Source organism: Monodon monoceros, unplaced genomic scaffold (genome assembly GCF_005190385.1).
Source record: "Monodon monoceros isolate NGI ecotype Baffin Bay Population unplaced genomic scaffold, NGI_Narwhal_1 Super_Scaffold_5, whole genome shotgun sequence".
Taxonomy (NCBI): Eukaryota; Metazoa; Chordata; class Mammalia; order Artiodactyla; family Monodontidae; genus Monodon; species Monodon monoceros.
In genome coordinates this window covers 111,333,394-111,359,584 of record NW_021703782.1, presented here as the reverse complement: position 1 = coordinate 111,359,584, position 26,191 = coordinate 111,333,394, and the positions used below count along the sequence as shown (strand labels likewise).

At 59.4% G+C, this 26,191-nt stretch overlaps 3 protein-coding genes across 8 annotated transcripts in view; 2 read left to right on the top strand and 1 right to left on the bottom strand.

The window, feature by feature from the left end:
- ADAMTS13 (ADAM metallopeptidase with thrombospondin type 1 motif 13) overlaps window positions 1-745 on the top strand; it is a 30,112-nt gene extending 29,367 nt beyond the window's left edge. For 5 of the 6 annotated variants that reach the window (XR_003790845.1, XR_003790843.1, XR_003790844.1 and 2 more), the window contains one exon: window positions 312-385. Coding sequence is in view for 1 of the 6 variants with exons in the window: in XM_029203398.1 (XP_029059231.1) it covers window positions 312-476 (165 nt within the window). In the remaining 5 variants the exon portion in view is untranslated. Of the gene's footprint in view, window positions 1-311 lie in introns of all 6 variants that reach the window. The other variant, XM_029203398.1, reaches the window with a different exon arrangement.
- A 501-nt stretch (window positions 746-1,246) lies between these two features.
- CACFD1 (calcium channel flower domain containing 1) lies at window positions 1,247-8,973 on the top strand. Its single transcript, XM_029203010.1, has 5 exons — window positions 1,247-1,440; window positions 4,417-4,489; window positions 5,060-5,185; window positions 7,976-8,083; window positions 8,650-8,973. Exons 1-5 carry the CDS (start codon window positions 1,320-1,322, stop codon window positions 8,738-8,740), a joined length of 519 nt encoding a protein of 172 aa, XP_029058843.1. The 5' UTR covers window positions 1,247-1,319; the 3' UTR covers window positions 8,741-8,973.
- A 48-nt stretch (window positions 8,974-9,021) lies between these two features.
- SLC2A6 (solute carrier family 2 member 6) lies at window positions 9,022-18,620 on the bottom strand. The gene is made up of 10 exons (XM_029203011.1): window positions 18,514-18,620; window positions 17,800-17,962; window positions 16,568-16,774; window positions 15,844-15,943; window positions 15,002-15,213; window positions 14,426-14,578; window positions 13,686-13,794; window positions 13,114-13,299; window positions 12,755-12,900; window positions 9,022-11,893 (listed from the first exon to the last, which is right to left on the bottom strand). Exons 1-10 carry the CDS (start codon window positions 18,603-18,605, stop codon window positions 11,738-11,740), a joined length of 1,524 nt encoding a protein of 507 aa, XP_029058844.1. The 5' UTR covers window positions 18,606-18,620; the 3' UTR covers window positions 9,022-11,737.
- Window positions 18,621-26,191: the final 7,571 nt, after the last annotated feature.

Sequence of the window (26,191 nt, the reverse complement as noted above, 5' to 3'; positions counted from 1 at the left end):
TTTCATGTGTTCTGGGAGAACTGGCATCTGTAAGGTATCAGCTCCCTGGAGGAGGCAGCCTGGCCTCTGTAATCAAACTAATCTGGACTCAAATCCCAGCTCTGGCATCCTGGCTGTGCATCCCTGGGGAAGGAGCACAACTTCTCTGAGCCTCAGTTTCCTAGGTAGAATAATGATGTCTTCCTGATAGGGCTGTTGTGTTAGGATTAAATGTGACCCTGGGTGTATGATACCTTGTATATTAAGGGCTCGTGAATGCTAGCTAATTATCATTTGTGGTCGGTCCCTTGGGGCTGCCCCTTTCCTCCCAGATCCGGGATATCCACAGCCTGAGGACAATGACATTCCGTGGGCAACAGACGCTCTACTGGGAGTCAGAGGGCAGCCAGGCAGAGATGGAGTTTAGCCAGGGCTTCCTGGAGGCGCACACCAGCCTTCGGGGCCAGTACTGGACCCTCCAGGCTAGAACTTATTAGCCTGACGATGCCCCGCATCTCCAAGCACATCCCTCAGTTGACCAGCGGTCACAGTGGGATGCCTCCTCCCGGTCCGGGAAGGGAAAAGAAGGAACCTGACATTTATGAGCACCCGTTAGGTGCCTGGCTTTCCAATTCGAATTCCCTCCAATCTTAAGTATCCCCTTTAGGGCTTCCTCCAACGTGCAAAACGTTAGAGGGTGGGAGGGGAGACTCTCCGGAAAAGCAGCTCCCAGCCCCTCGGGTACCAATAAACGGAACGTGAGGTCTGAGTGGCGTTTTCTTTACATAACCTGTCCAAATATGGCTTGAAAACCCACCTCCCCACACGGCAGGGATTCCCTGGCCGCGGTCGGACTCCAGATCCACACCAGATCTGAGCAACCCCCTGGCCACCCCTAGCGGTCGTCTTCCTACCCAGGGAGGAGAGGCGAGGGAGTTGGGAGTCCCGATGGGGCCCTGAGGCTGGCGCACCTGATAATTCTCATCGAAGCCCCGCCCCTATACTAGTCTGGGTGGGAATGTTTGACTGCCGGGGAGTCCTGCGGCGCCAGGACCCGCCCCCTATGCTAATAAGCGCGAGCCTTTAGGGCCCTCCTCATCCAGGTCCCTGCGGGCCCCGCCCCCTATGCTAATGAACACGGGCCCGCTCGGGCGCACCTACCCGCGGCCCCACCTCTATGCTAATGAGCACGAGCCTCTCGGGCGCCCCTCTCCCGACCCCGAGAGCCCCGCCCCCTATGCTAATAAGCGGCCGCCTCTCCCACAAGGCAGCGCGCCGGGACGACGCGGCCGGCCGGGGAGCCCTTTGTGAGGGCTGCGGGAGCGCCGGACGGCGGCATCATGAGTGGTGCGGGCGGAACGGCTGTGGCGTCCGTGAGCTCGGCGCCGCCCGAGCAGGAGGAGGGCGTGACATGGTGGTACCGCTGGCTGTGTCGCCTGTCGGGGGTGTTAGGGGCCGTCTGTGAGTACCCAGCCTGGGGGAGGGGCCGGCGCTGCCGCACGCTGCGCATGCGCGCCCGGCCCCGCCCCCCGCCCCCCTCCCCGTGGCCTCCCCTCGCGGCCCCCCCTACCCCCGGGAAGAGGCCGCCTTGGGGCCGGGGTGTCCGGGCCACGCGCGGCTCTGGGCCGCGGCGGGGGCGGAGGGAAGCCGGCGCTTATGCGGTTGCTGTGGTTACCGGCCCGCGGCCTGGGCTCCTGGGTCCGGGGCTGTCGAGCAGCTCAAGGGACGTTCCAGGAGGGAACGACGCGGCCGAGACTTGCTCCTCCACGGCTCCTCTGAGCGTGAGGGCAGTGCGGCACCTACTCCGGGGGCCTTCCGAGATTGCCCAGATGCCAGTGCTGAAACTCAGGCTCAGTCTGGTCTGGAGGCCGCCTCACCTGTTGACTCGGGTGTGGGTGCGGGCGGCAGGCGCCTTAACCTTTGGGCGAAGGTTGTTTATAAATGGGGCAGGTGCTGGCCAGGTTTCCTGAGGGCCAGGCGGTCCCCACGGGAGGGCCACGCAGTGAGCTGAGGGAGACGGCCTCTCCTCTGGGTCCGCGCTGGAGGCGGTGCGCTTCCCCTGATGTCAACTCTCCCTTCTGCTGTCAACTCTGCCTCCACCGTCCCTCATGTCCCCTACTTCTACTCCCCACCCCGCATCGCGGACACGCACACCCCGACCTCAGGTTTCCTGGAAAGCTAGGCGCTTTGAGCGCAGTCCCCCAAAGAACATACGTAGGAAGGCAGATCCGCTACAGAAGTAAACTAAGGATAATATGGCAGGTCTTCCAGAGGCAAGCAGACCCGGACCCGATATGTCGAAGGAGCACCTCCTTAGGCTCCCCTTCCAGGCTCGTGGTCCTCCCAGGTGGATGGAGGCTGGATGAAAGTTCAGGGGTGATAACGGGACAGGCCCTCCCTCCAGTCACAAAAAGGCCTCTGAGTCCCTGTCGTTGCTCTTCAGAGGGAGCATGTTTTTGACTTTGTAGGAGAGACTGGTCAGAGCTTAGACATGATCCTCTGGAGCCTGGGTAGCTGTTTCCCTGGCAGATGAGAGCGAGGCTGCTGTGGGAGTGACAGTGATGGGGCGGGGTGGGGGGGAGAAGGGAAGGGGCCTGAGCGTGGCCTGTGGGCTGTCATCCTCCTCCCTCCATCTTGGGGTCAGCTGCCCCGCCAACTCCCTCGTTAGCCCTGGCGTCGCATCTAGTTCTGCGCTTTTCGAAGTGGGATTCTTGGGCCACCCCAGGAGTTCATGGTGTTGGGGCTACAGATGACGCTTCAGGAGAAACCTGTGACGTCGCTCTGAAATGTCAGTTTCACCTGCAGATTTGGGGAAAGTGCTTGTGTGAATCCCAAATAGTATATAATACAGAGTAGAATGCAAAGCACGGAGGAGCTTTAGAGATGAAACTGGAGTTCAGCTAAGCCTCGTGTTTGCGGCTGGTGGCTGTAGCGTCACCTTCCAACGCAGTGGGGGGTCTCGGGAGAGGCGTTTCCTCAGGGTCCTAATCATCAGCTTGGGAGGAGATAGGCTGGCACAGGGCGCCTCCCTCACCTGGCAAGAGTGCTGGACACCCCGAGGGGACATCTTCCAGCCCTTGATGGTTAAAGGACTCCTACCTGGAGCCTGTTTGTCTGGCTTGAAGCCTGGTCCTCCCCCAGGGTTGGCTGTTGGTAGATAGTGGGGTAGAGGTGACGTGCCGACTGCGGCAGGAAGTATGGGGCGCTGTCAGGTGAGACCAGGCACGGCTGACGTCATGCAGGGGCAGTACTGTATCGTGGGCGCTCACGTCTGTGGCCCTGGGGAGCCTTGCTGCCTGAATGTGTGTGTGACCTGTCCCAGGACAGGTGCCGCCTTTAGTAGGCGGGAAGGAAGTACATCTGTCGCTGGAGGAGGCCTTGGCGGGGGACGTACGAGGGCGGTCCCGTTGCAGTTTGGGTTCACTGCATCTGGTTTCCTCTTCCGTCGTCTGCTGTCTGCATAGGGTTACATGGGAAAACCGGAGAATTCCAGGTCAGGTGCAGAGGGAGCTGCTGCAAGTTTAATGAACTGGTTGCTCATCGCTGCCTCGGAAGGCCCAGCTTCCTGCCCAGCTTCCTGCCCAGCGGCCAGGCGCTGCCGGGCAGACTCCCGGAGTTCTCGGTGGAGCCGGGCTGGGGGCTGTGAGAGAGGAGGGAGGAGACTGTGCGGACCCCTCGGTGGGATGCTGTCGGGAGGGGTGAGCGAGGCTCCGCATTTGGGGCATCAGAGAAACCGCTTTCCGGGGTAGGAGAGGATGCACCCTCCCCGCCGCAGACCCTTGGTATTTCCGGGTGGGTGGGCTGGGCTGTAGGGCTGTCCTGTGTGCAGGAGAGAAAACAGGCCTGGAAAGGTGAAAAGAACATACGCAAAGTCACTGGGCTGGCGGGTCAGAGCTGGAATTGTGATCCAGGTCGACCTGGTCCTGATTTCTTTTCCAAGAGGGGCAGCCCTGTCCCAACCCAGACCCAGAGGACTTCTCTCGTGGCCTGCCCTGGGCACGGTGCCGCCTGCCCTGGCCTGAGCCCTTGAGAGACATTCTCTTTTTCATGCTACGCACCTTGTGGGATGGGTTTTGGGACAGCTGGGGTTCAGAGGGCGGGCTTCTCCAACCCCAGAACAGAGAGAGGGCGGGATGTCCATGCTGCCTCGCTGAGCCCCGAGAGCGAGCCAGCTCTGGGGTCCGGCCGCACCCTGGCCGTGAGGTCTGGGCAAGCCGCTTCGCCTGTCTGAGGCTGCGTCCTCACCTGTTCATGGAGTCGTTGTGTTGGCCTTGCTTGTCTCTGGTGGCAGTGGGGAGACGTCTGGGTGCTGTAAGAGCCAGGTGCTGGGGTCGGAAGGGGTCTCGTGCTTCCACGAGCCGCCGTCTGCCCAGGTGGCCTGCCCGCAGGCTCTGTCCCTTCCTCCCTGCTGATCCCTGCCCGTCTCTTGCTTTCAAGCTTGCGCCATCTCCGGCCTCTTCACCTGCATCACCGTCCACCCTCTGAACATTGCGGCCGGCGTGTGGATGATGTGAGTAGCCGTGTGACCGTCCTGCCGGGGGGGTTGGGGCGTGTGGATTTCTGGGCACCTCCCAGGTGGAACACGAGTGAGTTGAATTGGGTGGACTGGTCTGTGAGGGTTACTGGGCACCAGTGGTGTGTGGGAGACCTAGGGTGGCATTAGTTGTGTGAGTTCCTGCTCTGGGGCTCAGGGGGTTCTTGGGGGCCAACGGGGATAGCGAGGGTGCTTTCCCTCCACGGTGGGGGTGGATGGAAGGGCCCGGCCCGCTGTGAGGGCCCAGTGTCTGGTCACGGTGACTGTGACCCGGACACGGAGAACCCAAAGGCGGGAGCAGGCACCCTTGGCGTGCCACCTGGGGCTCAGCTGTCCCCAGCGCAGACACGCGCTGCGCTCAGGGCTCGCCGAGTTCCCTCCTCCAGCGAGGGCATCCCGAGGGCGGGCCGTGGCGGTGGACTGGCTGCCCTGCTCCGGCTCCTCCTGGAGCCCAGAGTGTGGGGAGCAGCCGGGAGCAGGCGGAGGGGCCCTGAGGGGGGCGGGGGACCCGCCGGCCTGGGCGCCAGCCTGCTCCTCTCTCTGCAGCTTGAATGCGTTCGTCCTGCTGCTGTGCGAGGCGCCCTTCTGCTGCCAGTTCATCGAGTTTGCGAACATGGTGGCGGCAAAGGTGGACCAGCTGCGCTCCTGGCAGAAGGCCGTCTTCTACTGCGGGTGAGGGGCCGCGGGCCGAGCCTGACTCGGCTCCCCCAGACCCTGCTTCTGCAGGTGACAGTGTTGGCCGGGCTGGGCGGACGGCTGCTTAGTTTACTCTCGGTAGAGGGTTAAACAGGGATGGCGTTTGTGCAGAGTCACGTGGGGGACCCGCTATACGATGGGACCCAGCGTCCAGGGCTCTGCGTCTGGCCTACAGGTCCAGCTGCACAGTATTCAGACGCGAGATGCGTACACCTCGCGGCAGTACGTGTAATAGAGAACGCGAGAAATGCCTGGACTGTGGGCCCATCAGTTGGGAGTTGTAGAGCAGATTCTGGTAGATCCGTATGTGCCTCTGTGCAGCCTTTCAGGAGTGTGGCCGATCTAGATGTCCTGACGTGAAAGGGGAAAGAAGCAAGTTGTAGAACAAAAAATAGTGCCTTCCAAATATGCTTTTCTCTTATTTTCCCACATCTGACAACAAGTTCAGTACATAGTACCTCCCATCTGAGCCGTGAGATTGAACTAATCTGTGGGTGTGTTTAATGCAGCTTCTGGAGCGGTGCCTGGTGTCCAGGAGGCCCTCAGCAGCGTCTGGCAGCAGCAGCCGTAGTGGTTGTGTCTAGATTATCTTTAGAAATAAATATGGAGGTTTTTATTTCAAGGTTTTCTTCCCTTTCTGGAGGCCAGTAGTTGTGTCAGAGCACAGGATACATGCTCAGCTCTAGAGCCGTTTCCCACTGTGTCTAAAGCACAGAGGAATATGAAATACCACGCACTGGCGCCTCCTTTGCCAGCATTCCTATTTTTTTTAATTAGTTAAAAATGCTAACAGTAATATATATTCATTAAAAATAATGTGGAAATAAAAAGTTGTTACCCAAAGCCCCACTACTCGTTAACATTTTGATATGTGTCCTTTCACTCTGTCTTCAGGCATTTTCTAAAACCTGTTTTCGCACAGTTTTAACCATTACAAGTACATTTGTATCCTGTTTTTTTTTCCCCTTAAAATCATGGTAGAAATATTTTCAGTATTACCACAAAGGCTTCATAAGATGACTTTCTAAAAAAATTAATTAATTTTTGGCTGTGTTGGGTCTTCGTTGCTGCACGCGGGCTTTCTCTAGTTGTGGTGAGCAGGGGATACTCTTCATTGTGGTGCATGGGCTTCTCATTGTGGCGGTGGCTTCCCTCGTTGCGGAGCACAGGCTCTAGGCACGCGGGCTCAGTAGTTGTGGCTCACAGGCTCAGTCGTTGTGGCACACGGGCTTAGTTGCTCTGCAGCATGTGGGATCTTCCAGGGGTTGAACCAGGGATCGAACCCATGTCCCCTGCATTGGTAGGTGGATTCTTAACCACTGTGCCACCAGGGAAGTCCCCATAAGATGAATTTTAATGATAGGAATATTTATTCCGCTGAACGTATCATGCTTTTCTTCATTTGTAACCTGTAGTACAAATCAGGCTGTGATGAACATCTTGGTGCTAAAAATTTCTGTGCTGATGATGACTTCCTTAGGATCTATTTCCAGGTGTGGGGTTATTAGGTCAAAGATTACAGTCATTTAAAAGATTTCAGTATGTGGCTAAAGTGCTTTCCAAAGAGAGTACCTGAGTTTCTTCTGTCTTTCCCCCGGCCCAGGGCCGTGTGCCCTTTTCACATTTGTATCTGTTATCTAAGGTAAAATCTTTTTCTGTATGTTTTTTACTAATTGCCTTTTCGTTTTTGGTAGTTAGGTTTCCTTTTCGCCTTTTGACATTGTAACATTTTACTTAGTAAGTTACATGTGTTTCTATATTAAAGATTTCTTAGTTTTTTGCTATATTTCCTGCAAATGTATTTCTGGCCTGTCGTTTGCCTTTAGTTTTGTTTTTACAGATTTTTCCCCATGGTCTTTTCTTTTCCTTTGCAATTTCTATTACTTAGAAAGTTTATAACTTCAGTAAAACCTCATGATCACATGTCCCGCCCAAATGGAAATTCAGGTAGAATTCATTTGGTTGAGTCCGAGAAGAGTCTAAGAAGAGTCTTGTCTTCCTTGTGTACAGGGTGTGTGTGTTAACCCAAATCACTGCCACCAGTCTGGAAATCCCAACCAGGACCAGGCATCGGCCCCATGGATACTTAAGCCAGAGTGGACACCTGTCTCCAGGTGGTGCCAGCCTGGACCAGACAGAGCTGCCTCACCAGCCAGTTAGCCGTTCTTGGCGTGCACCTTGCAATAAGGAAGCCCCGTGTCTTGTGCACTTTAACCTTTGGGATCTTCCTTGTTGAGATATGGCTGGTTTTACTGCGCTGATAAGAGCCAACATTTATTTAGTGCTTATGCTGTTCCAGGCATCGTGTTAAGTACTTAACATGCCTTATCTCATTCAGTCTCAAAACCTCTGAGGTTTGATCCCCACCTTACCATAGAGAGGCTGAGCCTCAGTTGAGTAACTTGCCCCGAGTCACAAAGCCGCTAAGGGACTGAACTGACACTGGATTTTCTGGTCTGCCTATTTTTATGCACAGGGCTTTGGGCCATTTTGGTGCTGTTTAACCCTATTTGGATCACAGATCCTTTCAAAAATCTGATGAAAGCTTTGGGTTCTCTCCCCAGAAAATGCACAGAATTTTACAGACAAGTTCACGGGTGTTTGAGGACTTTACGAAGCCCGGCTGTGCACCTGTGCCCCACCTGATTTCTGGGGATCCTTCCTGTTCCTGGCTGTCTGGGAAGGGGGCTGGGTGAACCTGGGAAGCTGGAAGTGGTGTTGTGGCTGCGGGGTGGTAGTGCCCTTTGACCTCTGCTTCTCCTCTAGGATGGCCGTCGTTCCCATCGTCATCAGCCTGACCCTGACCACACTGCTGGGCAACGCCATCGCCTTCGCCACCGGAGTGCTGTACGGACTGTCTGCTCTGGGCAAGAAGTGCGTCTGCTGGTCCCAGCCCCCGGGGGTGGGGGATCTTTACTTCCCGCCTCCTGAAGTCTCGCAGGGAGGAGAGGGCTGGGAGTGGCCCCCGTTATTCTGTTGTGGAAACGGAAGCACAGAGGCTGTCAGTGACCCCCATCCATGTCTCTAGGGTGTCCGAGCTCTAGGGAGTGAGAGCAGGAGAATTCACGGGACTCCCTGGTGGCCCCGTCGTGCCTCGTCACAGCCTGTAGCAGTGGTGACAGAGGCATGGCTACTGAGAGCCTTTTCCCGTCGGGGCCCACACCTGGCTCCACGGTCAGCATTCACCCTCTCTCGCGGAGCCCAGACTGAGAACCCGAACCCTCAGGCCAGCATCCCAGGCAGCCTTTGTCACTCTTAGAGGTGACAAGATGTGTCTCCGCCATCCTAGCAATAGGGTCTCTGCCTGCGGAAACTGGAGGGCCCGCTAGGCTCTGTCTGCGGGCCACACCTGGGTCACAGGTCAGGAATGGGGCGGATGCTGGGAGGGCTGTGTGTCTGGGGTCCGTCCCCCGTGCGGCGCTGACTGGCTCTCTCCCCAGGGGCGACGCGATCTCCTACGCCAGGATCCAGCAGCAGAAGCAGCAGGCGGACGAGGAGAAGCTCACGGACACCCTGGAGGGGGAGCTGTGATGTGGTCGGGGGGCCTTCCCGCCCCCCCGTCGGCCCTCTGGTGTGTGTGAGCACGTCCCCGAGGCACACTGACCCTGAGGGGCAGCCTGGAAGAGGAGCCTGTGTCCAGCTCCCTCAGTCCCTCTCACCTGTCCCTGCACCTGGAGTCCTCCTCTGTCTGCCCCTCCCCCAGATTGGCATCACCCCAAGCCAGGCGCCGAGGGGCTGGGGTGAGGGCTCTGAGGGCCTTGGCCAGCATCGAGGGGATGGGAGGTGGAGGCAGGCAGCGGGGGCCTCGGGGTGATCCAGGCCTCGGGGCGTGAGGCCGCGCGGAGCCTGCAGAGCTCTGCAGACGGCCCGCCTGACCCCACTCTTCCCAGCTCGCGTGGCCTGCCGGCAAGAGGCCCCTGGGTGGGTTTCCAGGCTTACACAGCTGGCGGGACCCCCGAGACCTGCTGAAGGCCCACGAGGAGCTGCTTTTGGAGACTTTGGTCCCGTCTCGAGGTGGGAGGTCCATCAACCCAGGCCTGGGCATTGGCCACAGTGGCCTCCTCTCAGCCCTCCAGGCAGGAGAGCATCCCGTAAGCTGAGCCACCTGGGCTGCCTCTGTCCTCCTGTCATCAGGGCGGAGCGGTGTCCTGCTGCCCACACCCCCTGCCACTCTGTTCTCCATGGGAGCCCACAGCGCTCCCGACCCGCGATGGCAGCCCAGGTAGTGACCCAGCCGCTGGTCGGGGTGTGCTCCCTCCCCCGGTTCCCGGGAAGCTTGGACTAGCACAGAACCAGGACACTTCCCATGGGCCTGGCCAGCCCTAGGTTCTCCCCATCCCCCAGGCCCCGGTGCTAAGGACGTGCGGAGGGCAGCCTCTCCCTTGCCCCGCGGGGCTGCCCGTCCACCTCTCTGGTGTGGACCTGCTGACCCCACCCCCTGCCCTGTCCTCAGGGAGCTTCCTGCCTTTTGAGAGCTGGGCAGAGGCTAGAGCCGCCCCTGCTCCCACCGTGAGCTGCCCCACTGCGCTGGGTGCCAGGCCACCAGGGAGCGGGGCCTGTGTGGACGTGCGCGTCGTCTCCCCAGCCTCCCTCCGTGCGCCGTCCCTTCCTTCCGCCCTGCCCACCGGCCGCTCTGGTTGCTGGACTGGTTTCAGCCATTGGCGTGTGTGACAGGCCTGGCCCGCCCGGGTGGCTTGGGGCTCAGCTCCTGCCCCTCCCGGGACCCCAGGCTGGGCCTGCTCTGGTCGCCCAGAGCCCAGGGGCCAGCTCCTGCTCTGTGGATCCAGCCCCAGGGCTGCGCCCCGGTCTTTGCTTCCCAGAGGGACTTTTCATCTCGGGGGTTTGTCAGTGTTTGAGGCTGGGAGGGCAGGCACTGTCCTGGGCACAGCAGCGTCCCCCAGCAGCTGTCCAGGGAGCCCGGCACGTGCCTTCGGGGTCCTCCAGGACCAATTTCCTCAGGCCAGCACTGGGTTCAAAGGGCTGTGGGCTGTAGGTCTCTCCAGGCCAGCAGGGTGTGTGCGTGTGTTTGTGTTTGTGTGTGTCTCTCTCCTGCGTGTGCCGTGAATGAGGCCTGTCTACCTCCCAGGAGGAGCAAGGGCCCTGCCTGCCCCTCCTGGCTCATTCTTACCCAGGAAGTGGGACTCTGGGGCCACTCCTACCCCTGCCTCCGGGGCCTTGCTGGTGGGGGTCTTCTTGCTGCAGGAGGAGAAGGGCTAGCTGTGTGTTGAGGAAGCTTGCGCTTCTGCCCTGTGAGGAAGTTGGGTGGGCCCTCCAACCCCTCGGTCACAGGCCAGAGTGGGCAGGTCACTTGACGAGGTTCCGAATAAGTGTAGCCGAGCAGCCCTGGAGCTGCGATCCTGTCTCCCAGTCGGGGGGCGGGTCCCACCTTGCCGGGTGGTGGAAGGGCGAGGCCACCAGGGCCCTCTCCCTCCTCTGCGGCCCTGGGCTCTGTTCTCTCGTGGTCCTTGTTTACTCTGTGTTTGGCTTGCATTTTGAGCAATAAAGCCTGGTAGCGGTTTGTATGGTCTCTCACGTGGTCCGCCTGTTACCGTCTCCCTCCGGGACACTAAGTAAGCGGTAGGGATGCCCCGACCCTACACCGGCTGAGCAGGGGCCAGCCCCGGGAGTAACTGCCACGGTATCGAGGTCCCCTATGCTGCTGGCCCTGTGCCGGCCTGCTCCCAGCATCTCAGACAAGGACGGTGGCTTGGCCGAGCTCGCACAGCTAGGAGGGGCTGGAACCCCAAGGCTGGGGGCCCACGGCCCTCGCCTCTTCCTTCTGCCTGGCTGTGGGCAGCTTGGGGCCGTAGAGAGGTGGCCTGGGGCAGCAGGCCCTGGCGACCTCGGCTGAGAATTTGGGTCCAGCCTGGCTGCTGGGGGAGCTCCCTGACCTGGAGTAAACCCCACTCCTTCCTCTCCTGGGCCGTGGCCCGATTTATTTGTATAAATAGGGTGAACACGGCTTGAACTCGAGCGCTTCCTGTTCCCAGAAGGCGGGTGGGTGTAGGAGGGAGTGTCCACGCTGGGTCCTGGCCTTTGGGGGTCCAGGACGGTCCCTGCGGTGTCCATAGGCCTCACAGGCCCAGGTTTCTGTCTTGGTCCCCAAAGCCAAGAGGCTCAATGGCCGCCAGGTGATCAGAGCAGGAGGAGGGCTGACGTCCCTGTGCGGAGCCGCTCCACCACCAGCAGCCCTGTGTGTCCTCGGCGTGGCCCTCCACGCGTGAGTGAGCACTAGGCCCGAGGTCACCCAACAAGGCCTTGGCCCCGGGGCCACGTGGCTGCCCCCTCCGTCGGTGGGTCTGGCCGACGAGTGGGTGACACTGGGGCCACCTGAGCCAGGGCCGAGGCTGGACGGGGTGCTGCCTGCCCAGAGCTGGTGCGTGTGCCGTGCCGTGAGGCCTCTGGCCGGTCCTCCTGTGCCCTGGCTGGCGGCGGGTTGACACCGCCTCCTGGACGCGGGGTGCAGGTTTGGGGCCCCGACACGCTCCACCACCCAGTGGTTTGGCCCTCAACGGCGGGGGCCCCGTCCTAGCGTAGGAAGGACCTCCTCCCGCTGCGGAAGAAGGACTCGATCTGCTCCAGCGACCGGCCCTTGGTCTCGGGCACACAGCAGCCTGTGAAGGCCAGGTTCACGGAGCACACGGCGGCAAAGAAGAAGAAAGGCGCCTGCAGGCCGAAGGCGTTCTGGGGGAGAAGAGGGGCTCCGGGTCACAGGGGAACACTAAAGGTCCTTCGCCCCAGCACCAGCTTTGTGGCCCTGCAGGCATCAGCCAGCCTGGGGGGCAGGCCTTCATCTCGTTCCCCTGCTTGGACCACCCCCGGGTTCCCCACCGTCTCCAGCGTGAAATCCAGGTGCCTCGGCAGGGCATTCGAGTCCTTGAGGGGTGCAGGCAGCCTTCCTCTGTGCTGGGCCCAGGACTGACTGCTCCCAGCCGGAGCCCACCCTGCCCCAGACACCGGCCTGTCTCCTTGGTCCCAGTGCCCACCTCTCATTTTCAGCTGTCCCACATGCCCGCTTGCAGCAGGCCTGCCACCACAGCATGGCTGACCTGCTCAGGGCGCCCCCAGCCCTGCCCTGACCCACTGACTGCACCAGGCTAGGCCCCATCTAAGCTGTCCCCATCAGATTCTCCCACTTGGGAGTTGGGAGCTGGAACCTGGAGGTTGTGGTTGGCTTCAGGGCCTGCTGGGGATTTGAACCAAGAGGCTGGGGGAAGGGGAAGGGGATGGGGAAGCATTCGATGGAGAGACCCAAACTGCCCACCCAGACAGAAGGCCCAGATACCCCGGAGGGTGACAGGCAGGGCAGGCGGGTGTGGCTCTCTGGACTTGGGTCCCACCCTGGCCTGGGAGGTCAATCACCTGACTTCTCCCAACAGTTCCCTGAGCCGAGTCTGTTTGCTGAAATGGATGTTGTCACTTGACGGCCCTTGGCCTCGGCGTGAAGGGGGTGTGTGCTAAGGCTGAGGGGACACACGGAGAAGCCTCAGCACGGCCCTCGGCACTGGCCAGAGAGGCCCCAGGTCCCCGGGGCAGAGCACTCACCACCACCAGAAGGAAGGACTTGGTGAGGGCAAAGGCGGTGAGCCAGCTGACGAGCACGCAGAGCCCCGAGGCCACGCCGCGGGCCCGCAGGGGCAGGATCTCGGACATGAGGAGCCAGGTGATGGGCCCCCAGCCCATGGCGTAGCCTGCCGGAAGTGGGGAGGGGCGGGCTCAGAGCCCATTTGTCGTGGCGGGCGGGGGGGTGGGGGGAAGGCCTCTCGTGTCTCCCTGGAGCTGCTGAGGGACGGCTCCCCAGCCTCCAGGACGGCAGTGACATCACCCACAACACCGGCGCGTCCCGGCACCTCACACCCAAGACAGCCCCGTCCCCAGACCCCGTAGAGCACGGCCACACCTACCCATGATGAAGAGCATGGTGGCCAGCAGGGGCACTAGGGTGAGGTAGCTGGTGGGCGTGGCCAGGGGCTGCTCTGTGCCTCCCAGGGGCACACTCTCCAGGCCCATGGTGCTGTTGGGGGTCAGAGGCTTTGGACCGAAATGGACGTACAGCCCCAGTGTCAGGTTGGCAGCAAACATGCTGGCCGCTGTGGACAGACAGGTGGCCCTCGGGGGGCCGGGACCCTCTGAGCCAGCACCCCTCAGCGCCCTGTACCCCGTGTGGCCCAGTCCCCTTCAGGCCGCCTGTGACTGGAGGCTTCTTCCTGCAGGGCAGCCAGCTCCCACCCAGCCCGCGCTTGGGCTCCCACCACACCCAGCATGTGTGTCATCGTCAGCTCATTTGCTCCCATGAGCCCCAGCAGACCTTTCTGGATGCCTGGGCCCTCGCCTGTTGCTGGGGAGACGCTGGGGAGACGGAGGCCACCAGGGCAGGTCTGACCCAGGCCCCCTGGCGCTCCCACCGCGAGGGCTGGCAAGACACGTGGCAGCTGCTGGAGGAGTGAATGAGTGCAGGTGAGCGGCCTGTGCTCACCTGAGACAAAGAGCAGAGCCTTGCGGCCGGCCAGGTCCATGGTGAGGGCGGCAATCAGCACGGACAGGAGCCGCACAGCTCCCACGATGGCTGCGTCATCCTCAGGGGGCTGCAAGGAGGAAGCCCCCGGGGTTGAGGGACCCCAGCCTGCTGTTCCTCCCCGCCCCACCGCCCCCGCCAAGGCTCTGCAGGGACAGGCCCCAGGCTCGGCTGCTTTGTGCCAGGCATTTCGCTGGTCACCCAGCCCGGCCCGTGGGGCCTTCGCAGGCAGGGGCACAACTGCTGTGCCCACCACCGAGCCCAGGGCTGGCACCGGATCCAGGCATAACAACAACCTGTGGAACCGTGCTGTCGCTCATCTTCAGGCCTCATCTCCCTCTGAGCCCCAGGGAGGGTGGATGAAGCCATGCTGGCTTCGCAGAGGAGGAAGCTGAGGTTTGGAGGGGAGGCACTTCCTCAGTGGGTGGCAGATGCTCTGAACCTGGGATCTGTGGCTCCCAGGGGGTCTATGCTTCTATAGAACTGGTTTTCCTTGTAACTCTGCCTATCTTATTTTAAAACATGCAAGCTTTGTTTACAAACATTCCTCTGAGAACAGGTGGTTGGCCAAGAAGCAGTTAAGAGACGCTGGTGTCTGCGCGTGTGCGTGCACCCCAGACCCCGGCACAGAGCAGGTGCTCCGCAGGGGTGCCCTCCCCGGGTCTGGGGGCAGAGCGGGTGGTGTGGGGCCGGGCTCTCACCAGCAGGACAGCAGTGCTGTCGAAGATGGACTGCAGGTAGACGAGGATGGGCGTGATGCCTGTCAGTTGCTGCAGGAAGCGCATCAGCAAGGCGATGACGATGGGCCGGTACATGTGCGGGTCCCGGGCCTCGGCCCACGACAGGTGGCTGCTCTGGAGACACGAGGCTGCCGCTGAGGGGGCTGTGCCCACCCCTCCGGCTGGCACCAACCTGCCCTGGGCTGCATGGAGCTGGGTAGGAGGCTCCCCTCTTCCCTCCTCCAGGAAAGATCCCCAGCACTGAGGCAACGCTGGCTCTGGGGACAGGCCCGGGGACCCCTGCGTGGACCCAGGCTCTTGGATCAGTGGGTGGGCCAAGGCAGACTCCTGCTTGTCAGTATCGCCGGGCCCCCAGGCATCCACCGCACGGCGCATGCGCCCTGGGCCAGGGGCCACGACATCCCACCCCCCCACCCCTTGTTCCTAGAGGTGGGAACTGCTCTTATCCCTGTTCTCCAGGAAAAGCAACTGAGGCTTGTGACGGCCTAGTGAATGGCCACAGCCCCACAGTGCTGTAGGCGCCCACCCCTCCCACACCTGTCTCCGGACGTTGTCCTGGATCTGCTCAAACTCCCAGCGGATGTCAGCGTCAGCCCCTCGCAGCCAGGCCAGTGCCTGCAGCGCCTCCGAGTCCCTGCCCCTCGAGAGCAGGAAGCGAGGTGAGTTGGGCATGAAGCCGAGCAGCAGAATCATGACAAGCACAGGCCCCTCCCCGGCCACGGCCAGCCAGCGCCACGGCAGCAGCAGGCCTGGGCACAAGGAGCGGGTGAGGAGCTGGGGCTGCGCTGGGCCCAGAACCCCTCCCACCGGGGCCTCTGAGCAGCCTCATTTGCCCTCAGGTGTGAGTCCCAGGGCCACCTCCTACAGGAAGCCTACCCTGGTTGCTCCAGGCCTCTGTGGTCTCAATCAAGAGGGGCCACAGGGACTGCCTGGCCCCTGGCACAGGGCCCAGGTCCTTGGAGGGTCTCAAGGGCCACGGCAAGGTGATGGAGGAGTAGCCTGAGCAGCAAGGTCCTGGGGCCTCTACCGCCAAACCCCCACCCCACCTCAGCTGGCTGCACTCTGATCACTTTTCTCTATGGTCTTCCCACCTAAGACTAGTTGACAGAAAACATTCTGCTGTTAAAAGACAGTTTAAAGACTGCCAGCCCAAGAGAAGCTCTCCCTGCCCAGTTAGGGGTGGGACCTCGTGACCAGAGAGGCGCAGGGAATTGCCTGGAGGCACACAGCATGAAGGCAGCTATGCCTCCGGCCTCCCAGCATGGAATCCGTTTGGGGGCACGTTCATCCCTTCCCACCCCCGGCTGCTCAGCGGCACCCCATCACCCCCCGGCCTGCACACGCGGGAGGCGCCTAGAGCGCATGTGGATGATACTTGCCAAGGGCGTAGAGAGACAGTGATCCAAACACTGCCATGAGCTGGGGTGTGGCGCCTAGGGCCCCACGGACGCCTGCGGGAGCAATCTCAGACACGTACACCTGCAAGACACATCCCCCCCCCACCCCGGCCCCCGCTGAGAACACAGGTGCCCGGGCCGGCTGAGGTAGCACAGGTGGCTCCGTGGGGAGCAGGGAGCGGGGGCTTCCAGCGGGGTTCTCTTCCACATCGTGACTCACAGTGTGGCCTCCCTTGGGCCTCAGTTGCCCTGCCAAGTGGGCAGAAGCACTCAGCTCTGACGTGGGGGCGTGAGGCTGGGAATTGGGAGGCCCAAGGGCACCCGGACTCTGGCCTCTGCTCCTTCAGGGGCCTTCGTCTCATGCCGGGCTTGCCCAGCCCCCGAGTGGGTGTGTGGAATGATGGGTATGATGAGGGGGGTCCCAGGAAGGGCGCAGGGCAGGGACTTCCCTTCCCTTTCTTGTTGCGTTGCTCAATGTGGATTTTCTCTGATTGAGCAATGTGTCAGGACTCAGGAAGTTTGGGGAGTCCAGAGTTGGGGGCGGCTTGGGACTGGTTTCAGATTCCCCCCAAATTAGCTGCCCTGGTGGGGCTGAGCTGAGGCTCCCTGGCAAACATATGCCTGTTGACCAGGGGGCTCCGAGGCCAGGAGGCCTCAGCTGATGGTGAGGCAGCGAGAGGACCGGGGTGGGCAGTCCCGGCCTTACCGGGATGCAGGCAGCTGTGAGTCCCCCAGCGAAGCCCGTCAGCGTCCTCCCCAGAAGCAACATCCAGAGGCCGTGGGCACCTGCCATGAGCGCATAGCCGGCCGCCGAGGGTATAGCCGAGAACATGATGCTCAGCTTCCGGCCCAGGAGGTCGTTGAGCACCATGGCACTGAGGCCCCCGGCCGCTGCACCCAAGGTGAACACGGACTGCGGGGAAAGGGTGCAGGGCCCCGTCAGAGCCTAGAGACAGCTGCTTTTCCAGGCTGTCCCAGGAGCCTGGGCTGCCGGACTAGGGCCCTGGATGGTAGTGAGCCTCCTGTCTCCAGAGGGGTACAAGCAGCATGTGGACAACTGTTTGTTAGGGATGCCACAACAGCGGTCTGCAGTGGCTCTGTCCAGCCTGATGTTTAAATGTCTAGCACTGTGATAGAGCAGGCAGGAGAACTCTGTGACTTGAAGCCCTTGGGATTTTAAGATTTGGGGGTTCTCGGATTCCCTGTCAAGTGTACCAGGTTGGATCCGGTCAGTGACCTGGGCACGGTGCTCAGCCTGTCTGAGCCTCAGTTTCTTCAGCTGCATTATGGGGGCAGCGGTAGCACCCACCTCATAGGGTTGGCCCTGGAGTAAACCGGCTCTCATGGCAGGTGCCTAGCACAGGCCCGGCACATACTAGGTGCGCAGTCTGCATTGGGTGTTACTACCTTAGCTAACGTGTTGTGGTTATAAATCTGAGGCCGCTAAGATTGCTATTGTAGAATCTTGGGACTCTTGGGGCCTGTGCTCTTCCTACTTACATGCCCACCATCTATCCTGGGACCCTCTGTGCCCCAGCAGTGCTTTTTCCATTAGTAGCTGATTCTCCTGCCGCCCCTCATCCAGGGAGGTGTCCTCTCTGCTATGACAGCCCAGCTCTGGGTGGGGGGATCTGGGGAGCCCTCAGCCCCACTGGGTGGAGACCTTAAGGGACACCTCCCCACCTGCTCCTTTCCTTCTCCATCGGCTTTCACTTCCTCCTTTTATTTCACAGCCATTATCTGGCCTCACTCCACCCCCCCCCCCCCCCCCCCCCCCCCCCCCCACCCCAGCTTGGAGAGGGTGGGGGAGGGGGCAGACCAGGGCCCTGGAGGGGGTCCCAAGGCTGACCTTTGGGGGGTTCCTACCTTGGGACGGAGCTCAGTGCGTCCCTGGCCCCCCCTGCCCTGCCCCCCTCCAGCTCAGAGCATGGCTCTTACCCCGAACCAGGATGCCTGGGTTTTGGTCAGACTCAGGTTCGGATCCAAGGAGTGCTCCAGGGCTGGGATGACAGGGGACGTGTAGACCAGGGCATACCCGAAGCTGAAATTGCCCAGCACAGCAGCGAAGGTAGCTAGGAACACCCTCTTGTTCTGCAGGGCCCTGGTGCATGGGGGGTGCAGAGCAGTCAGAATCTCTGAGTCCCTCCTCGCCTAACTGCTTCCTGTCCTGAGCACGGTGGCTACCCGCTCCGAGGGCCGTGCTGGGGACGGCTGGGTCAAGAGCTGGTCAGACTGGCACCTCCCAGGCCTGAGCACCAGCTCCCTTGGGAAACCCCCAGGGCATGAGGACAGCCCTTGCAGCCCACTGCTGTGGCTGAGACGCAGGTGCAGAGCACTGTTCCCACAGAGGAGGCTCGGCGTCTGCCCCCAGCTTTGCCATTCAAGGCTTACTGTGTGACTTTAGGCAAGCCCCTCGCCCCCTCTGGGTCTCAGTCGCCCTGTCTCTGCCAATTGGGGGCTGGGCCCTGTACTCAGGAGGACCGGCTCCTTAAATAGGACTAGTGTGTCTGGGGCAGGAGGGAACCAGATGGCCCCTTGGTGGCCACTCACCGACAGTCAGTGGAGGCCCAAGATGGGAGCCAGCTGCCCACTGGAGGATACCAGGGCCATCCCTAGCCTCCACCCGCAGACCCTATGCCTAGAGGCTCTCACCCGACCCGCGTCGTCTCCCTTGGTGACGGGGGCGGCTTCTCGGGGAAGGTGTCATAGTCCGGGCCCTCGGCTCCTAGCAGCGGCTCCTGCATCGCCGGCTTCTCCTGTCAGGGTGCGCCGCCGAGGGGCAGGGGCAGCTCCGGCCTGAGGCGCGTCCGGCCGCAGCAGCTGGGAGCATCCGGCTGAGCCCGCAGCTCCGCCCCCGTGACCGCGATTGGCTGCGGGGCGGCCCTGCAGAGCGGGCGCCGGCCAATGAGGCGGCCGCGAGTGGTGTGGATGCTGAGGATGCGGGGTGGGGCGCTGGGGTGGGGCGGCCGGGCTTCACCCTGGAGCCGACTCGGGTGTAGGGCGGAGGAGCCCGGACGGGGCAGCAGGGTTTTCCCTGGACGCGGCAGGCCCCTTGTGCGCCCCCGGAGGCCCCGGGGCTCGCTTAGCGGATGGGAACCCGCACGGAGGGAGCCGCTTGAAAGTCGTGCAGGGCCTGGAGGCAGAGCCCTTCCCCATTCGTCTGTGTCCGCGTCTGGATCCAAGCTGGGTACCAGCCCTGGCGCGCAGACTGCATCCCACCCCGGGGCCCAGTTGCTATAGGCAGGAGGAAGCTGAAGCCCAGAGAGGGGCCGTGACGCGCAAAGTTCACACAGCGAACGCTTGTGGAGACGAAGGCTGTGTGCTCCGTCTTGCGCTCGACGACCTCTCTCCCTGCCACATCGCGTCTCTGAGTCACCGCTGTCCCCTTGACGCGGTGAAATCAGGTTCGCGAGTATCTGGGACAGCCGCAGCCGAGGGTGTGTGGAGTGAAGGCAGAGGGAGGAGGGGGTGGCGATTCCAGTGGGCGAGACTTGGATTTTCCCCATTTCTGATTGCAGGAGTGACTTGGGCTTGTAGCCAATCATCCAGGTAATAAGATAGCACTTAAAAATAAGAAAAGCAGAACCTGAAAATTCCCTGGAAGCCCATTCTTTTTTAAAAAATTTATTTATTTATTTTTGGCTGTGTTGGGTCTTCGTTTCTGTGCGAGGGCTTTCTCCAGTTGTGGAGAGCGGGGGGCCACTCTTCATCGCGGTGCGCGGGCCACTCACTGTCAAGGCCTTTCCGGTTGTGGAGCACAGGCTCCAGACGCGCAGGCTCAGTAGTTGTGGCTCACGGGCCTAGTTGCTCCACAGCATGTGGGATCCTCCCAGACCAGGGCTCGAACCCGTGTCCCCTGCATCGGCAGGCAGATTCTTAACCACTGCGCCACCAGGGAAGAAGCCCTGGAAGCCCATTCTTAAAACGAAACAAAAAAACCACCACCGCCACCAACAAAAAACCCAGCCAACCAAACAAAAACGCAAACCACACACGCACACACCACACAACAAAAACGACAAAACGGAATTACTAGTTGCAGCTCTCCCTCTGGACTTTTTCAGATGGAGGAGGCTGAATCAGACCCTATTCTGCTGAATGGATGTGCCACATATATTTTACAACCGATTCTTTGTCGTTGAACATTTGGGTTATTTCCAAATTTTAGCTCTCAAAATAGCAAAGTGTTTAAAAAAGTTGTGACAGTTCTCTTTTATAATCATCAAAATGTAACCACATATATTAGAATAGAGAAAACAGAGATGTGGGAAAGCCGCATCCATTGCCAACAGCCTCACCCTGCTGGGATCTTAGTGTCTTTCCTTCCTCTCGTTTCCCCGTGTGTCTGTTTTGTGTGTTTGCCCACTGAGTGTGGATCTGATCGTGTGACCACGTCACACTGTGTTTTAAGCATTTTCTTGCTGTCGAGGGTATAGTCTTTGGACTCAGGCACACCCAGTAAGTGGTGACTCTGGCTGTAATGTTGCATCGTCCTCATGACCATATTTTGAAAATTGAGATGTAACACATCAAAACCGAGCAGGAGCCCGTGGGGCCTTCCCAGGACAGACTGCCCCCTCCATGTCCTCCGCCTGCCTTTTGTCTGTAGGAAAACTTTATCCATAGAATAAATTTTAATCAGAGAAGTGAAAAAATGCAGAAGCAAAGAAAAGCAAACAGGACAAAATAATAAAGTTTAGTCATTAAACAAAGTCAAGGACCTTTAGTTCCTCCTCAAAGGCTATGGATAATATTCTGAGTCATACCCTTTGAGCTGTTTTGCCAATACTGAAACCCCCACTAGGTGGAAAGAGTTAACTCCATGATGACCACACTGTAGCCATGACATAAGCTGCTCCATCTCCGTTCCAAGAACTGGCCTCAAAGAAATGGGCACAAGCCAGCCCTGGAACTGAAGATTAAACTGTGCTTAAAACAAGATGACACTGACGAGACCACCGCAAGACCAATTTCAAGATGATTGTCAGAGCCGACTGTGCTGTTTCTGCATGTAGACCCTTCCCTTTGCCTGTACACCCCTGAAACTCCCCTTTAAAGGCTCTGATTGGCAGGGGGAGTTGGCTTTTGGACACAAGTCCGCCTTCTCCCCCAGGTTGCTGGCCTCCTGTATGAAGCAATCTTTCGTTTCCTACCAACACCTGTTTCTTGAGTATTGGCTTTCAAGCTTCGAGCAGCCAGCCCTGAGCTCCGTAACATCTTAAAGGTGCAGCTCAATGAATAAAATTCTGTGCGCACCCAGGAGTCACGGCTCAGATCAAGAAAGAAGCTTCAGATCACCCCCAGAAAATCCCAAGTATTCCTTCCCAGTCATGCCCACCCTCCTGAGGTCCCGTCACTCTGATTTCTGTCATTGTGGATTAGATTTTCCCACCCTTGAACCTCTTGAATGGAATCCTGCTCTTGTTTCTGGCTTTTTTTTTTTTTCCCTTTAAAGTCAGCTTTATTGAGGGACAATCTACACACCGTAAAACGAACCCATTTTAAGTGTGTAGATGGATGAGTGTTGACAACTGTATCACCCAGTGGCCCCCCAATCAAGGCATAGAACATTTCCATCCTCCAAGAAGTGTATTGGTGCCCCTTCCCGGTCAAGACTCCTCGCGCGTCCCTAAGAAACCACTAGTCATCTTGCTGTGACTGTACATTAATCTTTCCTAGAGTTTCATAGAAAGAGAACCATATAGTAAGTGCTTTTTCCTGGCTGCTTTTACTCAGTACATCTATGAGTTTCATCCGTGCTGTGTTTTCTAGTGGCTTGTTCTCTTTTTGTCACTGTGTGTGTTAAGTTCCATCCTTTGATGGGTGGTTAGGTTTCATGAAGCTCGGGGTGAGCCACCCCCAAATATGCCAAAGTGGCAGATTGATTATGCTGAATTAAAGTTACTTGAGAGACAGTGGAGGCAAGAAGGGCACTCTGACCCTCCTCTCTGTCCCCCTGAAAGCAGGAAATAAGTCTCCCATGTGGAATATACCCTTCCTGCACCAGGAGGTAGAGAGACATCCTTATCACCAGAGATGGGGAATTCCAGGCAAGGAGGCTGTGTAACAAACTCTGTGTAACAAACTCATTTCTTCGCTAATGAGTACCCAAACCTAAGTTTCTTTGTCTTGTCAGTTCTTCACAAATTTGTTGTTTCTTTGTCTAAAAAGCATAAAAGCTGCCTGCTTTGGTCATTTCTTTGGGGCCCATATCTATGAGACCTCTGCATGTAGGAAATTCAATTTGTTTTTTTTTTCCTTCTGTTAATCTGTCTTGTGTGAATTTAACTATCCTGGACAGGCTATTTTCAGTTTTGGGCTAAAAGAATAAAGCTGGTATGACTCTCCTTTTTCATAATCCTGTCTTACCGGCTTTTTAAGGTTCTTGAGTGGACGAACCTGGATTTGCTCATGAATCTTCTGTCATGGGCATTAAGGTTATTTCACACCTTTTTGCTTTTAAAATTAGCAATGTGATGAACATCTTTGCCCTTAAGGGCTAATTTCCTTCAGCAAAGATCATTTCTGTGGTCCTCAGGCCTCTGAACCCTCCTATCTTCTCTCCTGCCCACTCTCATCTGGGTCAGCCCCAGATGGGCTGCTATGGAACCTGGCCTCTGGGGGTGGGGTGGGACTATCCCCCCCCCCCCCCCCCCCCTGCCCCTGGCACAGCATGGGCACACATCCAATGCCAGGAGACCCCTTGCTGGCTTGAATTTAGAGCCTGCCCTTCTTCCTTAGCCTCCCCCAGGCCCCATGCGGAAGCTTAGCAGCAGCAGGAAGCCCTGGTCTGGGAGTTTAGGAACCTGTTTCTGCTGGGCCCGGGAAAGCCCTGGACACACCCACGCGGCGGCTGGGGCCCTCACTTCCCCACCTCGCAGCTCCAGCCACTCCTTGGGGGAAGCCCCAGAGGGGGTGGTTTCTTTAGCGGAAAGAGCCCCTAGTTGATCCATTCAGGCTGTCACTCACTGGTGTCTGTCCCTGGGGAATCTGGCAGCTCCGGGGCAGCCCTCTCCCAGGACATGGGAGCCCCCATGGCTGGAAGGTAAATGTCCTGAGAACTGCCTGGGTTGGGGTTGGGAAGGGGCTGGGCAGAGACCACTCCCCGTCTCCTGGACCTTGCTGGCTGATCTAGGGCATTGGAGCTTAAGTGACCTAGTCCAAACTCTGTCCCTGTACAGAAGAGGAGCCTGAGAATAGGGTCTCAGGCTGCCAGGACCCTCTCTGCCAAGCTCTGGGGCTTCTTGGGAGCCACTTCCTTTACTGAGCCTCATTTTTCTCATCTGTAAGATGGATGTAACCTGGTGCCCACTTCCTTAGCTGCCGTGTGGGCAGAGAGCATCTGGTAGCCTTGACACAAATCCTCCTGCAGTTCTAGTCCCTCCAGATGAGGCTGCTGGCTTTCAACTGCCCCAGAAACTAGCCTAGCTGCATTCCAGACCCCCTGGCGCAGGGGAAAAGGTCCTGACTTCCAGCCCCCGTGTCATCTCAAGGGAGAAGGTGAGGAGGTTGGAGGGAACGCCAGCGGCCCAGGGGCTGTCTCATCTGGTCCTTATCCTCCCAGGGTGGTCTTCGGCATCTCCATTTCACAGAGGAAAAAAATCAAGGCTCAGGGAGTCACTGCCCAGGGTCACCTCTGGGGCACCTCTTGGCCCCTGGCTCCTGCTGTGTCTGGGGGGCTTCCCGAGGGAGAGGGATGGGACAGGCGATGGGTGGGTGGTGGGCCCTTCCCAAACGGAGTCCTGTCCCTCACTTCCGTCTCACAGATGGGCCAGCCAGGGCCCCCCGGTGGGAAGGTCTCTGACACCCAGCTGTCTGGTGCAACCGCCATCCCTGACCCCGAGGACTCGGACCTGGTGCCCTCCCTGACCCTGGCTGCGGCTCTCGTTCTGTTGTTCCTCCTGTTCTCAGCCTGGCTGGTATGGGACAGGGCCCTCCGAGGTTTTTGCTCATGTGGGCTCCCAAGCAGGGGGTGTGGGTATCCCTGGGGCGGGAGTGGCACCGGCCCCCCCAGCCACACCCTGGGCCAAATCCTGTGGCCAGCCGCTCAGCCCTTGCCCATGGCAGCCCCAGTGGGACCCCAGGAGGCCCCCAACTCCCTCCCACTGGAGGGCAGGAACCCCAATGAGCCCTGGACTCTGCAGCAGAAAGCCGCTGCTGGAGCCTCACGTCTGGGGACGGCCACAGAAGGTGGGCTAAGGGCCTGGGGCAGGCGAGAGTGCCCAGGCAGATGGGCCTCAAAACCATCCCGTCCTGGCTGGCTGCAGGGTGTGGCGGGGTCCCCATCCTTGTACCGCCATCCTGAGTGTTGCAGATAAAGCCAGGTGACCTCTGGGTATTGGTGGAATGAATCAGAACGAGTCGGGGGACGAGAGCTCCAGCCCAGGCTCTGCCCATGCCGGGCCGTGTGATGGTGGACAAGGCCCATCTCCATCCCAAACCTCGGTTTCCCAGTCATCAAATGAAGATGGCAATACCTACTTCGGGGCATCGGTGGGAGGGCCCCCCAGTAGGTAGGCATTCTGTGGTCACCTCCGCAGCACACAGTATCCCTTCGTGTCCGTCCCTCTCCCTCCTCCTGGAACCCAGAAAACCCTTGGAGGAAGCCCCGCACCCTCCCCAGGGCTGAGGCCAGTCAGAGACGGGATGCGCTGGTCTTGGCCGCCACCTGGTGGCTGAAGTCAGAACTACACCATCACTTTGGCGTTCCCATCAGGGCAGAGGAAGTGAAGGTGTTTTATTTTTAAAATTTTGAGATTGTGGAAAAGCACAAATCGGATTACGTGGAGAAAACTTCTTTTACCATTTGCTATTTATCTTCTTTCCCTCTATTTCCATATCTATAATCTCCTTACCAAAAAAGCATCAGGCCGAAGGCAGAGGGAGTGGGGGAGAACTCTGAGCAAAGGGGGGGGGCGGGGAGGGGGTGGTCTGCCCAGGGTCACCGGAGCCTTCCTGCCCCACAGTGGCCCCTTCTTGGACCTTGACAAAGGAAGATGTGCTTTTTTGAGGCTGGGAGGGTCGTGGAGATCTTCAGGTCAGGGCTGGAGGCCCCAGGATCCTCCAGGATCCACTGGACAAATACTTATCAAGAGCCCTCCTGAGGGGATATCCTCTGTCCTCCGGGGAGCAGGGAAGGGAGGAGAAGCCCCTCTGGGCCTCGCCCGAGGCCTCAGCCTTGCCCACTACCCGACACGGGGTGAGGGCAGATGTGTGCGGCCCCTTGTTTTTATCTCTGTCCAGTGCCCAAGAAAATGCGTGTGGCTTCCGTCGCGGTTCCAGCAGCCCCTCACTGCATCCGGCCCAGCCCCTGTGGTTCTCCCAGGCTGCCGAGCCCCCTCTGTAGCGCTTGAGGCCAGCACGGGCATCTGTGTGAAGCTGGTCCAGGAAGGAATTGCACCGGCGAGGGAAATATTGTTCTGTGTAATTCAGTGACCTGTTTTATAAACACTGTGGTTCCATTTGGGGTTTTTTCCTGCCCTGTCTCCCCCCTCTTCCAGGGGTGCCGGGGCAGCCAGATGCCTGAGGTTAGGAAAGTCTGGGCTTTTGGTGGGCTGGACGTCGCCAAGGGTGACAGGATGGGCTGGGCCTGGGGTGGGCAAGCCAGAGAGGGTCCTGGCGTGGGGCTGGCAGCCTGCTCCTTGAGCCCATCGGCAGGGAGTGGCTGGGAGCCAGCAGCTCGTGTGCGAGTGTGTATATGTGTTGGTGCGTATGCGTACATGCATGTCTGCAAGCACACATGTGTGCCCACGTGCTACAAACACGTGCACCGCGTGTGTACGTGCACATAACGCACACGCACGTGTGGCCATCTCCGTACACGCGCCTGTGTGTATGCGTGTGTCCCCGTGCGACTCTACGTACACCGTGAACATCTGTATTTGCATGCGTGCATGTACGTGTGTGTATACATGCAGTTGTACATGCGCACGTGTGTTTAATCCATGTGGCCTCCCTATAGGAGCCTGAGGATGGAGTGGAACTGGCCTCTTTCCTCCCAGCCTGGGCATGGGCTCGTGGGTGTTTACAAGTCAGGGTTCAAGTGGCCCCGGGGGCAGGGAGGCTTCTCCTTTGGGGAAAGAGGTTTTCCCATCGTTTCCTCCCTTTCCGGCTCTGCCCAGCTGTGTGGCCTTGGGAGAGTCCCGCTGCCTGAGCCGTTTCCTCCTCAGTCTGCGGTGGGGTGGGGCCACACTGCCACCTCTACTCCTTTCTGCCTCCTTCCTAAAAGGGCCCCAGTTGTGTTTGGGGGGGCAACGTGCTTACCTAAACACACAGGTCCTCCAGACGCCCTGCAGCTGGGTGCCCACGTGAGTCCGTTTTGGCCAAGGGT

Coding starts and splice junctions, on each gene's coding strand:
- CACFD1 (XM_029203010.1), top strand. CDS start 1,320: ATGAGTGGTGCGGGCGGAACGGCTGTGGCGTCCGTGAGCTCGGCGCCG. Junction 5,186..7,975: donor AAGGCCGTCTTCTACTGCGG/GTGAGGGGCCGC, acceptor CTTCTCCTCTAG/GATGGCCGTCGTTCCCATCG. Junction 8,084..8,649: donor CTGTCTGCTCTGGGCAAGAA/GTGCGTCTGCTG, acceptor CTCTCTCCCCAG/GGGCGACGCGATCTCCTACG.
- SLC2A6 (XM_029203011.1), bottom strand. CDS start 18,605: ATGCAGGAGCCGCTGCTAGGAGCCGAGGGCCCGGACTATGACACCTTC. Junction 16,775..17,799: donor CCCAGGCATCCTGGTTCGGG/GTAAGAGCCATG, acceptor CTTTCCCCGCAG/TCCGTGTTCACCTTGGGTGC. Junction 14,579..15,001: donor AGGACAACGTCCGGAGACAG/GTGTGGGAGGGG, acceptor TCGTGTCTCCAG/AGCAGCCACCTGTCGTGGGC.